This window comes from Megascapheus bottae, chromosome 5 (assembly GCF_031878675.1).
Source record: "Megascapheus bottae isolate mThoBot1 chromosome 5, mThoBot2.hap1, whole genome shotgun sequence".
Taxonomy (NCBI): Eukaryota; Metazoa; Chordata; class Mammalia; order Rodentia; family Geomyidae; genus Megascapheus; species Megascapheus bottae.
Window position 1 is genome coordinate 63431227 of NC_143513.1, and position 13594 is coordinate 63444820.

At 36.6% G+C, this 13594-nt stretch overlaps 1 protein-coding gene across 8 annotated transcripts in view; it reads right to left on the minus strand.

Moving 5' to 3' along the window:
• Positions 1–13594, minus strand: part of Cadps2 (calcium dependent secretion activator 2) — a 426292-nt gene that overhangs the window by 93854 nt on the left and 318844 nt on the right. For 4 of the 8 annotated variants that reach the window (XM_090333223.1, XM_090333222.1, XM_090333220.1 and 1 more), the window contains exons 15-17: positions 13314–13377; positions 9640–9763; positions 7754–7774 (exon numbers count right to left, since the gene is read on the minus strand). In XM_090333223.1, the coding sequence (XP_090189349.1) occupies positions 7754–7774; positions 9640–9763; positions 13314–13377 (209 nt within the window). The remainder of the gene's footprint in view (positions 1–7753; positions 7775–9639; positions 9764–13313; positions 13378–13594) is intronic. The other 4 variants (XM_090333225.1, XM_090333224.1, XM_090333226.1 and 1 more) reach the window with 1 other exon arrangement.

Genomic DNA, 13594 nt, shown 5'->3' on the forward strand with positions numbered 1-13594 from the left:
TGTCTTTATTCTTCAATAGTCGGTATCGTGGCATAAGAACTCAGGCTATTTGATGCTATTGAGAATGAGATGATGGGATAGTCCTGCTCATGATCTTTGCTGGAGTCTACAGAGCAGAGAGCATAAACATTAGGATTGGCAGCCTCAGGAAATACAAAGCCATATGTTGATTATTGTTGTGACTGTTAATCAACCACTACACAACTGTGGACAACTAAGAAAGAAAAAAATCACCTTCAGTCTACATATTCACAGCAGCACTAGCTGGACACAATGGCTTTGGGTTGAAATACACAGAGCTTGGGGATTTGAATGATAGAGAGGTGATTCCCTCAGCCCATTCTTATTTTCACCAACATCTAACTAAAGCAGAGATTGCACTCGACTTAATATTATTTCCCAACACTGGAAATCTGGCTTAGTGCCACCAATTTTAATGGCAGTGATGGTTTAAGCCAATGAAGTGATAGGAAAGAACAGATGTACCGGAAGATCTTTTACTTGTTTATAATTTCTCTCTTTGTCTTTATCCCTCCCTTCCTTCATCCCTTCCTCCCTTCCTTCCTTTGTGGTCCTAGAATGGTACATTCTAGACAGGCGTGCTGCCACTGAGCTCCTTCAGGAAAATAATTTTAAAACCTCTCCCTCCCATTCTATTTTCCCCCATTTAAGGTAATCTAGTTCATCCACCAGGCAGACTGGCAAGATTACATAACTTTATGACATGAGAAATGAAGGCAGAGGAAGTTAAAGGGGAGTATACTCTCTTTAGAGGGCAGCTGGAAGAAGACATAGAGCTGGAGATATGCATAATTTTAGGAAAATATGGTATTTACAGATGGAAGGGAAAAATCTAGAAAGAAAATAGAGGTAGAAGCACAGGAGAAAGAGAAGTTTCATAATGGAGTCAAATCCACCCAGAAAGAAGTAGGAGGAACTGGGATCAATATTATAGGACTATGACTTGGCTTTGAAAAGGAAACCTCCTCTTTTTCCTAGGCAGCTGGAGATAGGGAAAAGTAGCAAAAGAGCTAGAAAACTGAAGATGATTACACATCTAAGATTGTCAGGAGAAACTGCCCTCAATTATCACAGTACATGTATCACTTAAGTACATGTCAGACCAAGTTCCTAACTTAGAAAAGGGCCATTGTTTGAGATCAAGTCCAAGTTTTAACTTTTACATTGAGGATTAGCTATGACCAACACGGATTGAGGCTGTCCTTATCTGTCACAACTAATACTTTGGAATAAATAAATACAATTGTGTTAGTAAAGAAAGGGCAAGATGGATGATTCATGAAGACCTATGGTAGAACAGGAAAAGTATTACTTGCTGAAGTCACAGAACACCTCCACAGAGGCATGACAAATGAGTCAGTTCCAGGGAGATTTGTTCCATTATGATGAGTGGAATGCCAAAAGCAGAGCTAGCATGAAGTGCTTTCAACAGGGTGAAGTGGAAAATTCCACATCATTTCTTTCCTCAGGAGGGATGTTGAAGAAATGCATATACCGGCGCAATTTTGGAGTATATCCACAGTCTGTCTAAGGTTGACAGTACCCTCGTTCTTTCCTCTGATCACCAAAGCTAAGGGTAACCCATGGGACAGAACTCCTGATGAGGGTTGCAAGTGTTCTAATCACTGTGTTTTGGGTATAGAAGGACAGAATAGAAAGATGCTCCTCCTGGGGCCGGGAGTTTGGCCTAGTGGTAGAGTGCTTGTCTAGCATGCACGAAGACCCGGGTTCAATTCCTTGGTACCACATACATAGCAAAAAGCCGGAAGTGGTGCTGAGGCTCAAGTGGTAGAGCTCTAGCCTTGAGAAAGTCCAAGGACAGTGCTCAAGCCCTGAGCCCAAGCCCAGGACTGGCAAAAAAAAAATAATAATAGCAAAAATTAATAAAAACTTTTAAGAAAGATGCTCCTCCTGTCCTCATCTGCCTTCTAGTTAACTTGGCTAGTTATTCGAGTATAAAACAGTGACTGGGCCTCTGTACAGTTCAGATAGTCCCCTGAAATAAAAAATGAAGGCACAGAGAAAGGCTCTGTGAAAAATGATGTCTTCCTCTGCAATTTCTAGTTACTCATGTCTGCAGCCCTAGCTTATTATGCCTCCACAAATGTTTATTGATATGTAAGATGTAATCCGTAGTGAACATAAAGTACATAGTGGAGTGTTATTTTCTTACAAATTTAGGGAGTGGATAGGAGAAAAGCTGAGGTGAGGGCCGGGAGTTTGGCCTAGTGGAGAGTGCTTGCCTAGCATGCACACAGACCCAGGTTCTATTCCTTGGTACCACATACATAGAAAAAGCTGGAAGTGGTGCTGTGGTTCAAGTGGTAGAACTCTAGTCCTGAGAAAATCCCAGGACAGTGCTCAGGCACTGAGTTCAAGGCCCAGGACTGGAAAAAAGAAAAGAAAAGAAAAGTTGAGGTAAAATAAATATAGTAAGAAATTCTCATTCACTCCACGTCCAATGTGGAAACAGCCAAAGTGAGTCAGTGTTACTTGTAGAGTACTGAAAATGGAATATATTCTTTATTGCATGTACACTGAATACAGAAAAGCCAATTATGGGGCCTAGAAATAGTATTAAAGATGCCTAATCCACTATCTTGGCAAATAATAGCTCATATTTAGAACTTTAATTACAGCTTATTAGATAATGGAACAAAAGAAATTTATGATTTTTTGTGTAAAAAAGAATTACCTTCTTAGTTAATTTCAATAATCCAATCACCATAAAATATTCAGTTTTTAAATTTCATTCTGGTGCCGGTGGCTCATGCCTGTAATCCTAGCTACTCAGGAGACTGAGATCTGAGGAATGCAGTTCAAAGACAGCCCATACATGAAAGTCTGAGACTCTTATCTCCAATTAGCCATCAGAAAACTGGAAGTGCTTCTGTGGCTCAGATAGAATACTAGCCTTGAAATGAAGAGCACAGGGACTGTGCCCAGGCCCAGAGTTCAAGCCCCAGGACCAACAAAAAAAGTAAATCGAAGTATTATCATTTATCCAGCCAACCGTAAATATTATAGCTTGTCCATAAATGTGTACTTTAACACCAATAGCTCTCAAAGGCTTACTTACATGACTTCCTCAAAAGAGAGTAATCTTGCATATTTTAGAATTAGAATCTATATCTACTGATCTTTCCTCTAACCAGCAGCCAGTCTAGACACTGACATTTTATTCTTTGTCCAATGTAGGTCCCTGAGGCACCTACCAAAAAAGCCAGATAGATATTCTTTAATTACCTATTGGTTTCTTTTGGGTGAATGTTCAATTTCCTTTAACATATAGATCATTTTCTGCAAAGTACTGTCAAATGCTGAAGGGATTCAGGATTTGGGGCTTGTCATTAAATTTTAGAAATCTTAGTTCCTGGTGACATGCAATAGTCAAAAATCTTTGATGAGAGAATACTTATATTATCTGAGATGCATTACTAAGAAACAATTAACTGCAGAAGCAAGCCTTCATCAAGTACAGCATTACATATGCACACTCAGCTTTCAGACACAGTAGTTCATAAGCAGGACAGGTTTCATTTGTTTATTTTTTATTTATCACCATCCTTTCACAATGTAGTGCTAAAATTAAAATGCCACCCAGGCATGCACATCCTAATGACGTAAGAACTGCCACAGTGGAACTTCTCAAAGAAAGTAAGTAAGCACCCTGGCCCCCTGGGAAAACTTCTCTGTTCTGTTCAACTAAGACTCTGAAAATGAGTGCATTGGGACTTACTGCTGGGAACCTGGCAACCAGGTGGCTGAGAAAGATCCTAACTGCATAAAGACTCTCCTGCCCCATCCACACTACCTTTTGTTCAGCACATCCTACATTTTCAGATTTGCAAGGGTAGGTGGTAGCCTTGAGCTTAAGAGCTCAAGGACAGTGCCCAGGCCAAATTCAAGCCCCATGAGCCACTAAATAAATAAATACGAAGTTGAAAATTTTAATAATTTTCAGCTCTTAACATTATAAGACCTATGGAAAAAACCAAAATAAGTTCAAGAGCTAATGAAAAAGATTTAAACGAAATGAATTCAAATGAAATGACTCCAAGAGCAAACTTTCAAGAGGGTGAAAGACAGAGAATGGAAGTAGATAGTACATAGTAACAGATGGTTGAGTTCTAATCTCCTACTTACTAGATATATGACTACACTCAAGCTCTGTATCTATTTTTATTCAGCTTCTTTTAAAGGAATAATGGCAATAATAACTTAAAATGATATAAGGAAAAACAAGTTGATTCATAAACTACTTAAAATGATGCTGGCCATAATATTTATTAAATAATTACCATTTTTTTTAAATGTCTGTACAACTATCAACCCTCGCCTTTGGCTGTCATTACAGTCTTGGAAGTACAGCAACAGGTAGAGCATATGGAGAACTCTGGAGTCTGACAGTCACTGTGTGAATCTTAGGTCTGCTGAATTTTCATGCCCAGCCATGCACAAGTTTGTAACTCTTCCTGAGGATCTTTCTTAGTTACTACTTGGTGAAACATCTACTTAGTGAGGTTACTTAAAAAATGAATACAGCCAGGCATGGTGGTTCATGCCTGTAATCCTAGCTACACAGGAGGCTGAGATTTGAGGATCACAGTTCAAAGCCAGCACGGGCACTAAAAAGTCTGTGAGACTCTTATCTCCAATTAACAACCAGAAACTGGAAGCAGAAAACCTCTGTGATACGGACAGTTGATAGAGGATAAAATCACAACAAAAGTTTGGCTAAATATTGTTCTTTTAAAGAAAGGATAACATTTGACAAAAAAATCATCAAACATTTTAGCTTCTCCAACACACACTGGGTATTATCATTTTGACCCATGTTCAAAAGCAGCCCTTAACAAGGATAGCCAGTGGGCAGTCTTGTTGAATTAACTATTGAATGCAACCAAAAGGATGAAATCATATTTAAAAAAAACTTATTTCTTAAAAATTTTGGAGCAATCTTCCCTTGAGATAAGCATTTCCTTAAATTTCTCTTTTCTTTATACGCATTTAATTTTAATAGGAGTCTTTCGTAGAGTTGCTAACTTGTGAGTGGTTACTATAGACGCTAAGTAGGGAGTGTGGAGAAGACTTTTAGCTAGGTAAATGAGGAAAGCTTTCCTCTTCCTGCCTCTCTCTGGCTGAATAGGGCAACTCTACAGCCAACTCTGCCTATACGAGGCTCATGGTGCCTGTTTCACAGGGGAAGAGCAGAACTTCAAAGGTAAGAGCCAGGTGAGTTTATACTCCCAGCTGGCTTACTAATTGACTATTTTAATAGTCCCCAAAGCAGCACCATCTCCTGGATTTCTTGTTTGTAAACAAGGATAATAAAGGTGTAGTCTCATATTAGCAATATTGTGTGGTATAAAATGCCCCAAATAGATTTTGAAAAAGTTTCACATCTATAGGACTGATGCTATTGCAATGGGATGTCAAAGATGAGATGATAGTCTCTTTCTGGTTAGTTTTAAAGGGAGTTAGCAAATATTGTTAAATTATTTTCTTTCCCTTTTTCATGCTCTGTTTGGTCCTGATTGTAAATGGTACGGCTTGCCAAACACAAAAACAACTCAAGCAAATTTTTCTGTAATACTGTATGCAAAGAGGACTCAAATGAGGAAACTAGGACTGCAAAGGTTCATCACTTGTCTCCTGCTCTGTCCTTGTCAGAAGGTACTAAGTAACCTTTGGCCTCCTTCCAAAGTTAGGAGCCCTGTCTCTGTCAGCAGACCCAGTGGCTGTGTATGAGTACACAGCCATTAGGGACCATGACCACAAGAGGCTGAGGAGGTAGGCAGAATGCACCAGAAAAAGAAAATAGCACACAAAGTTAAAGTAACTACACCTGTGATAAGAGATAAACAATGAAGATCTATTAAATTCCAGAGGCTCATTCAAACCATTATTTTCTGGCTATTTCCTGAGAACATAATTTCATAACCTTTACTTAGTTGTATCATTAACAACTTTTAGAGTGATGAACTGCCTCCTTTTATTTGATAACAAGTATGCTTCTTTTACTCTCATGTTATCTTACAAGAGTGATAAATGAGTATGGTCCTGTCTTTTGTGAGAGCCCTTCACATATTGGCAAGCACTTCCAAATAAGATTAGTGTCCATGCTTAAAATATAATACATAGCATTAATATATCCCCAGGTTTCTTGCTTTTCAACTCACATAAAAATATGGATGAACTTTCACAGAGAGAAACAGCTTGCATTTTCCTTACAGAACAGTAGTAATAGTTCTGAAAATGTCCAAACATTTTCAGTATTCTAGTAGAAATGCGCTAACAGGTACCCTGAAAAGGAAAGGCTTTCTACTACTGTCAAATTAGCACATAGCCAATAAAAACTAATTCAACAAGAAGAAAAGGCAATTTAGAGAATGGAAAAAGTGATATGCAAATCACCAACATGCCACAAAGGATTATTAGCTGGACAATCTAATGAATTCATACAATTCAATGGAAAAACAACTCCATGTAAGTGGATAAATGAACTGAATTAGACATTTCTTAAACAATGATATACAGATGGCCAAAAGTTTTCTAGCATATATCAAGAATGCTTGGCGTCACTAATCTCTAGGGAAACACAAATCAAACCAAAATGAAGTATCACCTCACATTGGTTAAGATGCCTGATCCTAAAAACAACTCTCTTGATATATACTAAATGTTTGGTAAAGAGGTGAAGAACAGAGACCCTTTATTACGTTTGCTAGGAATGTAAATTGGAAGAACACTGGAAAACAGTATGGGGATTTTTTTTTTTTTTGCCAGTCCTGGGCCTGAGCTCAGAGCCTGAGCACTGTCCTTGGACTTTCTCAAGGCTAGAGCTCTACACTTGAGCTTCAGCACCACTTCTGGCTTTTTTTTTTCTATGTATGTGGTGCTGAGGAATCAAACTCGGGTCTTCGTGCATGCTAGGCAAGCACTCTACCACTAGGCCAAACTCCTGGCCCCCAGTATGGGGATTTTTGAACAAACCCATCAACAACAAGATTTAGCAATCTCAATTCCATCACATAACCAAAGAAAATCAGAATCTCTTAAGAGATACACGCGCTTCTATATTCATTGTAGCATTATTAACAAGAACCACAAAATAAAAACAACTCACATGCCCATGAATATTGAACAGATAAGAAACTGACATGGAAACAATGGATTATTATTTTGCCTCAGAAAATAAGAAAATTCTTCCATTTGCGATATGATAAACCCAGAAGACATTACTCTATGTAAAATAAATCATATACAGTTGTTTAGGTACCTCATGACCCCATTTACATGAACAATCTAATACAGATAAGTAGACTAATTGCTATAGGGCAAGGGAAAACAGGCAGATATTAATCATAGGTTACAAAGTCTCAGAGGTCCTATATACCTAAAATGTAGCAGTACACCTATTGTATGCTTAAAACTTACTAGAAAGTATTTTATATTAAGTGTTTTATTTTCAGCACATAATAATTAATAATTATCATTAGCAATATAAGGAAAGGAAGCAGAGGAAGCTTTGGAACAGATAGGATCATTCCATAGATTCTAGTGATGATTTCCTGGCTATACATTTAATTCTAAGCATATCAAGTTATGTATAGTAAATCCATGCAGATTTTTATATGCATTTATCAATTATATCTCAATAAAATGGCCTTTAAAAAGTCACAGCACCACATTAGGAACCATGGCACATGCATGCAGAAATGTTAATTACCTGTTTCCTTTTCCGCTAGGCCTAAAACACAAGAAAGGAGAGTTTAAGAGAAAAACAGTGTCTGCCAAGTTTCTCATGCACTAAAGAAGGCTAGACTGGCCAAGAAAATTAAGCCATCCTTCTATTTCTAACTTAAATTTAACTGTTTCTTGGTCTGGTTCTGACTATAAAACAACAGAACCCTGAAAACTAAAGGGAGGAATAATACACAGTGAATATGTATAGAAAGTTTTTCCTCAACTATGAGCAATTTTTTGTCATTTTGAAATGAGACTGCTGGAAAGTCCTTCCTGAATTAATTGCTAGGATCCATTTTTGGAACTACTGACAGTAGACTAGAGATAAAAGAGTAGATCCCCTGAATACCCTCCACTTGGTTCTACTATAGATGTTTTCCTAGAGCAGGTTTAATTTTATATTGCCAAATAAAAGACATATCCTTACTCATTTAAAAATAGACTCTGAAAAAAATGGACTCTGTATTCATAAAATAAAGAGATATACAGATAAATTTACTGCCTTTCTTTTTAGTAAACCCGTATACATCATAGTAAAAAAATAGCTAAACCATTTAAGAATAAATAATTCTTGTGTTTTTGAACAGAGTATATAACATTTGTACAAAAGCATATGAAACTTGTTTTCTCTAAGGCTTTAACGTGACCGTTCTTTCCATCTGTGTCCAGAACAATCAGTACTCTCCAAAACATGAAAATAATTTGAATGAGTATTCAAAACTGGAAACCAAAGTGTTTATCTTCTACTTTCCTTAAATGATCTAATATTCATTGCTTTTGCTTTAACACAACATGATATCATAATTAATGATGTTAAACTGGTAACTAAGGAGGCTTCATGTTGTTACTCTCATGATATAATATTGGTTGCTATAGTGATGAGATGGCTTTTTTGTTAATCACTCAGGAGGATGGTTATCACATGCTTGTTAGAGTGCTTGACCGGATCTGGAGAGGAGTAAAGAAGGAATGATAACCCAACCAATTATAATCTTTGGTTCCAATCGGGATTTTTTTTTTTTACAAAAACTACCCTATTATCAGTTACTTCATAAATATATAATTCATTAAACACAGTTTCACATTGGCTACTGACAGTTTTCTAAAAGATGACCTCATTTTTATTTTTAGATGTAAGCATCTAATATTAATTGCAAACTTTTCCCCCTCCCTTCAGTTTTGTGGTAATCAAGTCAAGAATTTGAAGGCTTTCCTTTTATGTACTTAAAAAAATCAATCCAAAGACTGATGCAGAAAAGCTGATTTTGCCTTAAATTCCAGTCTACTTATCTCAACACATTTTAAATATCAGTATCCTTAATGAGTAAAATGTGAAGAAAAAAGTGCACAGTCCTCTCAAGAGATCTAATCTTTCAAATGCATCAATATACTACAAGCAATTAAAAGCTGCAGGAAGTTTTGTGGGTTTATGTGAGCTCTTACAATAATCAACAAGTTACTTCCTTCTCTGAGTGGCAATACAGAGCAGAAAATAAAATTACATAATGCTATCCTGATACTGATCAGGAAAGAGTGCATAGCCCATAGTTTAAATGTTAGAAATACTTACAGTAATTTCAAAAATACAACCCATGAAAACACCTTTTGGTTTCTTGAAAACGCAAAATAAGAACAAAGGACAACTTAAGCACGAATCCTGGGTCTTTCATTCAAGCAGACTCCCAGGAGGCATATTAAAGCAATGAATAGGAAAAAGCTCTTCAGTTCACCAGCTGAGATTTTAATGAGACATTTCCCTTTGCCATGGCACAGGATTGTTCAGGAAAGGAGAGGCCTTCTCATAGAAAATTCAGTTAATAGGCATTGTTGGTGCTCACGGCCACGTTGGCAATTGCTCACTGCACTGACCTTCTATTTTGGCATATTCTGTGAGTCTAGTGTAATTGATCAAGGCAGCTTTCTCCAGACATTTTCTGACCACTTTTTTCACCTCTTCCGCTGGTATGGGAGTGGCAATATCTTTCATTAAAACCTACCGAGAGAGGGGAGTGGGGTAAGGAGAGACAGACACACAGAGTGAAGATAGATATGTTGCATAAAATAAAACACTAAAACCAAATTATATGAATTGGCCTAGACCTGACTATTCCTAAGAATAGGGGAGGGGTCTGCAGTAACTTATGGGGAAAGTAATAAGTTGGTGCTTCACAACTGGAAATCGAATCCTGCCATCTTGGCTCCTCCTGTCTAGTCTCATTTGTGCATGTCAAATCTCCTACAGGCCAGGCTACCATTCAGGGTGACTGTTACTTTTTTCCAGGGACTCAGGGCACCACGAGAGCAGCTGTTTCAGATCATGCTTATAATTCTTGGGACAAGGATTAAAGTTTATCTTGCATATCCTCCATTCAAAAGCCTTAAATATTTTGAGCAACATATTAGAAAAAATTCTAAAAATTAATTAAGAATTGCCAAAATTCAGGCCAGGAGTTTGGCCTAGTGGTAAGAGTTCTTGCCTAGCATGTACAAAGACCTGAGTTCCATTCCATGGTGCAGCATCCATAAGGGGAAAAAAAAAAGCTAGAGTGGTGCTGCTATGGCTAAGTAGTGGAGCTCTAGCCTTAAGAAAGCCCAAAGACAGTGCTCAGTCCCTGAGGTTAAAAAAAAAAAAAGAAATTGGTAAAATTCTTCTGCTGTTTAAAAAATCAAGAACACTAATCTCACTGTTTCAAGTTCAATGATCATGATTTTCTGAAAATAGGAGGAGAAAACTTTGTCTTAGTAATATAGATTATCAGGTGTTAAAGACATTCTGTAGTTCTGAAGAAAATAATGGAATATTCTTTGTCTGTTTCCTAAAATCTGTTCTTCAGACTTTTTTCCTTAACAAGCTTTTTGTTGTTGTTGTTGACAAGGAGAAAACAGAGTAGTATTTGACAGCTAAAATTTAATATAGTACTTTATAGTGATCCATCAATAATTATCACTCAAACTTTCTTAGTGATAAAACTGTTCATGATACTCGATAGTCAAACTCTTATTGTTCTAAATATTATTGCCAATTTTCATGTACTGCTTAAATTCAAAGGGTAAAATTCAAGGCAGAGTGTTATTGTGAGAAAAACAATACTTCATTAAGTATTTTACTTGTCTTATGCAATGAAAGAACTGAAAGAATACTATCTGCTTTAGTCTTTATCTTAGAGACTTTTGCAACCACTAGCTCTTTTCAGTCATCCTGGGATTACAGTAATCCTTGACAACCTTTCAAAATTTGTTTAGGTAGGATTTCATTTTTGAGAACTGCAAAGTTTGATTATTTATTTATTTATTTATTTATTTATTTATTTATTTATTTGCCAGTCCTGGGCTTGAGCTTAGGGCCTGAACACTGTCCTTGGACTTTCTCAAGGCTAGAGCTCTACCACTTGAGCCTCAGCACCATTTCCAGCTTTTTTCTATGTATATGGTACCAAGGAATTGAACCCGGGTCTTCGTACATGCTAGGCAAGCACTCTACCACTAGGCCAAACTCCCAGCCAATTTGATCATTTAAAATGTTCATCCCTTAGCAAATTTAATTATTTCGTACATTATTCTCACATAAATTTGGTACTTTGACTACAACTGCATATCAGAGCCCCTGATAGTCAAGGGATCCTTTTGTGCATAGTGAAATATATACAGGTAAACATGCTGTTATATTAAATGTGACTTTGACTAAATTTTATCATGAAAATTCATAAATTATGAATTTCACAATGAGTCTTCCTGTGTGACAAACTTTAAGTAGAAGAAAAAGTGCCTAGAAGTTAGACTGCATGTGTCTACCCAAGGGAGAGTCTAAGTTTTAAATTAGATAGTATCTTACATTATCTCAGGGCCTAGAATCTTAATTTGGAATGAAAGAGACTGAATTCACTTTTCTGGCAAAGTGAAAATAAAAGGACTGGCACATGCAAAAAGAGAGTCACCAAGTTCTTTCTGTCTCCTACTTCTGTGTTCTTCCAAATATTATAGAATTATAATATTATAGTATTAAGAATTATATACAGATTTCATTTTATTTTTCTGAGTTGGCATTAAAGGACACTTTTTTTTAAAAAAGAAAGAAGTGGCCTTTAACAATTCTCTTTCAATTCAGAAGGAGATGTGATTAGTGGTTATAACAGGAATACAGGTCACTGTCATCTTGTCACCTGTCACTGCAGGGCACAGGGCATCTCCACTGTGACTAACCCTTCCCTGCTGGGATGAGGAGGAGAGAGGCTCTGCCATGGAAACCAGGATACAACCAGGCTACCCTCAGCACCCATGATAGGATGCAATTCTAAAAAGTAACACAATCCTTAAGGATTGTATTTTATTCAATATATCATAAAGAAAAAGATAAATACTTTGAGAAGACTGTATAACTCTCTTTCTCTTATATCCCCATCTGAAATTAAAATGAAGCTGTAATATTTGTACATCTTTTCTACTTTTAATAGTGACTCTAGCAAATAGTGTTAAACTCAAAAGTTAATGTGGCAGAAAAATACATAAAAATAAGTGAATAAATCAGGACCAGAGTAATAAAGCCATGAGCTATAGATGATATCTGTTAATTCTTTCTAATTCTGATATTAAAAGCAGTCCCAATCACCTTATTTTATGAACTATTAGCATCTAACCAGCATATGAATAGATGATAGAAGAAAAAGCTACTTCCCTTTCAAGTCTCAATGGCCTCAAACACAAGCAGTAAATATTTTCATTTTATGACAGTTCATAGCATGGAATTAAAATCTTATTTTCCATCTGTTTTTATAGGAGAAATGTATACCCACAATTCACTGTAGAACTCATTTAAAGTAACACAAATTGGAGTAAGAAATTTTGAAATGAACTCTAAATAAAAGAACTGTTTGTGCATATTAAATAAACTCACTCAGATATAAGGATTGTGATAGACAAATAGGTATATACCATAAATAATAAACACAAATAAAGTTGAGAGCATAATAGAAGGCAATTGTGAAGTCTAAAAAAATGAGATCACTAACTAAAATCAAAACATTATTTCACAAGAAAAAAAGATGGAAAAATGGATAACTCCCCAAAGATGCCATAATAGGGGATTTGGAGAAGGAGAAAAAGCCAGGAGAATCTGCAGAAGTAGAAAGATTGATGAGAGGCTCATGACATGTGATGGACTCAGAAAGAGACAGAGAGACAGAGACAGACAGAGAGAGACAGAGAGAGAGAGACAGAAACAGAGAAAGGAAAGACAGAAAGAGAAAGAAAGAGAGACAGAAAAAGACAGAGACAGAGAGTGACAACAGTGAGACAGAGACAGAGAGACAACAGAGAGACAGAGACAGGGAAAAAGAAAGAGAAAGAAAGAGAGACAGAGAGAGAAAGACAGAGACAGAGAGTGACAACAGTGAGACAGAGACAGAGAGACAGAGACAGAAAGAGTCAGAGAAAGACAGGGAGGGAAAGAGGAAGAGAGAGAGAGGAATGATTCTTTTTGCTAAGTTCCACAAGTAAAATACACAGCAATTGGGAATGCAAACATTACTTGCAGTGTTTGAACATACCCTTTCAAGTAAGGAAAGTGTAGCTTTTAGAGCACCTTCAGGTCGTCCAAAGGGAAAACAGTATCTTTGAAAATGAAAGAAAGCAAAAAAATATCATTTAGTACTTAAGAGCTCAACAATTCCAGCTTACTATACTTAGCACTAGTAGAGAAACACAAACAGATATTTAAACAACATCAAATCATCCAGGAAAAATTTCCACTGTCAATATTGCCCTAGTCCTTGATTTCAAAACCTCAAAAGTTTCATGGAAGTAATTATGATTTAAAAAATGGTTCTAA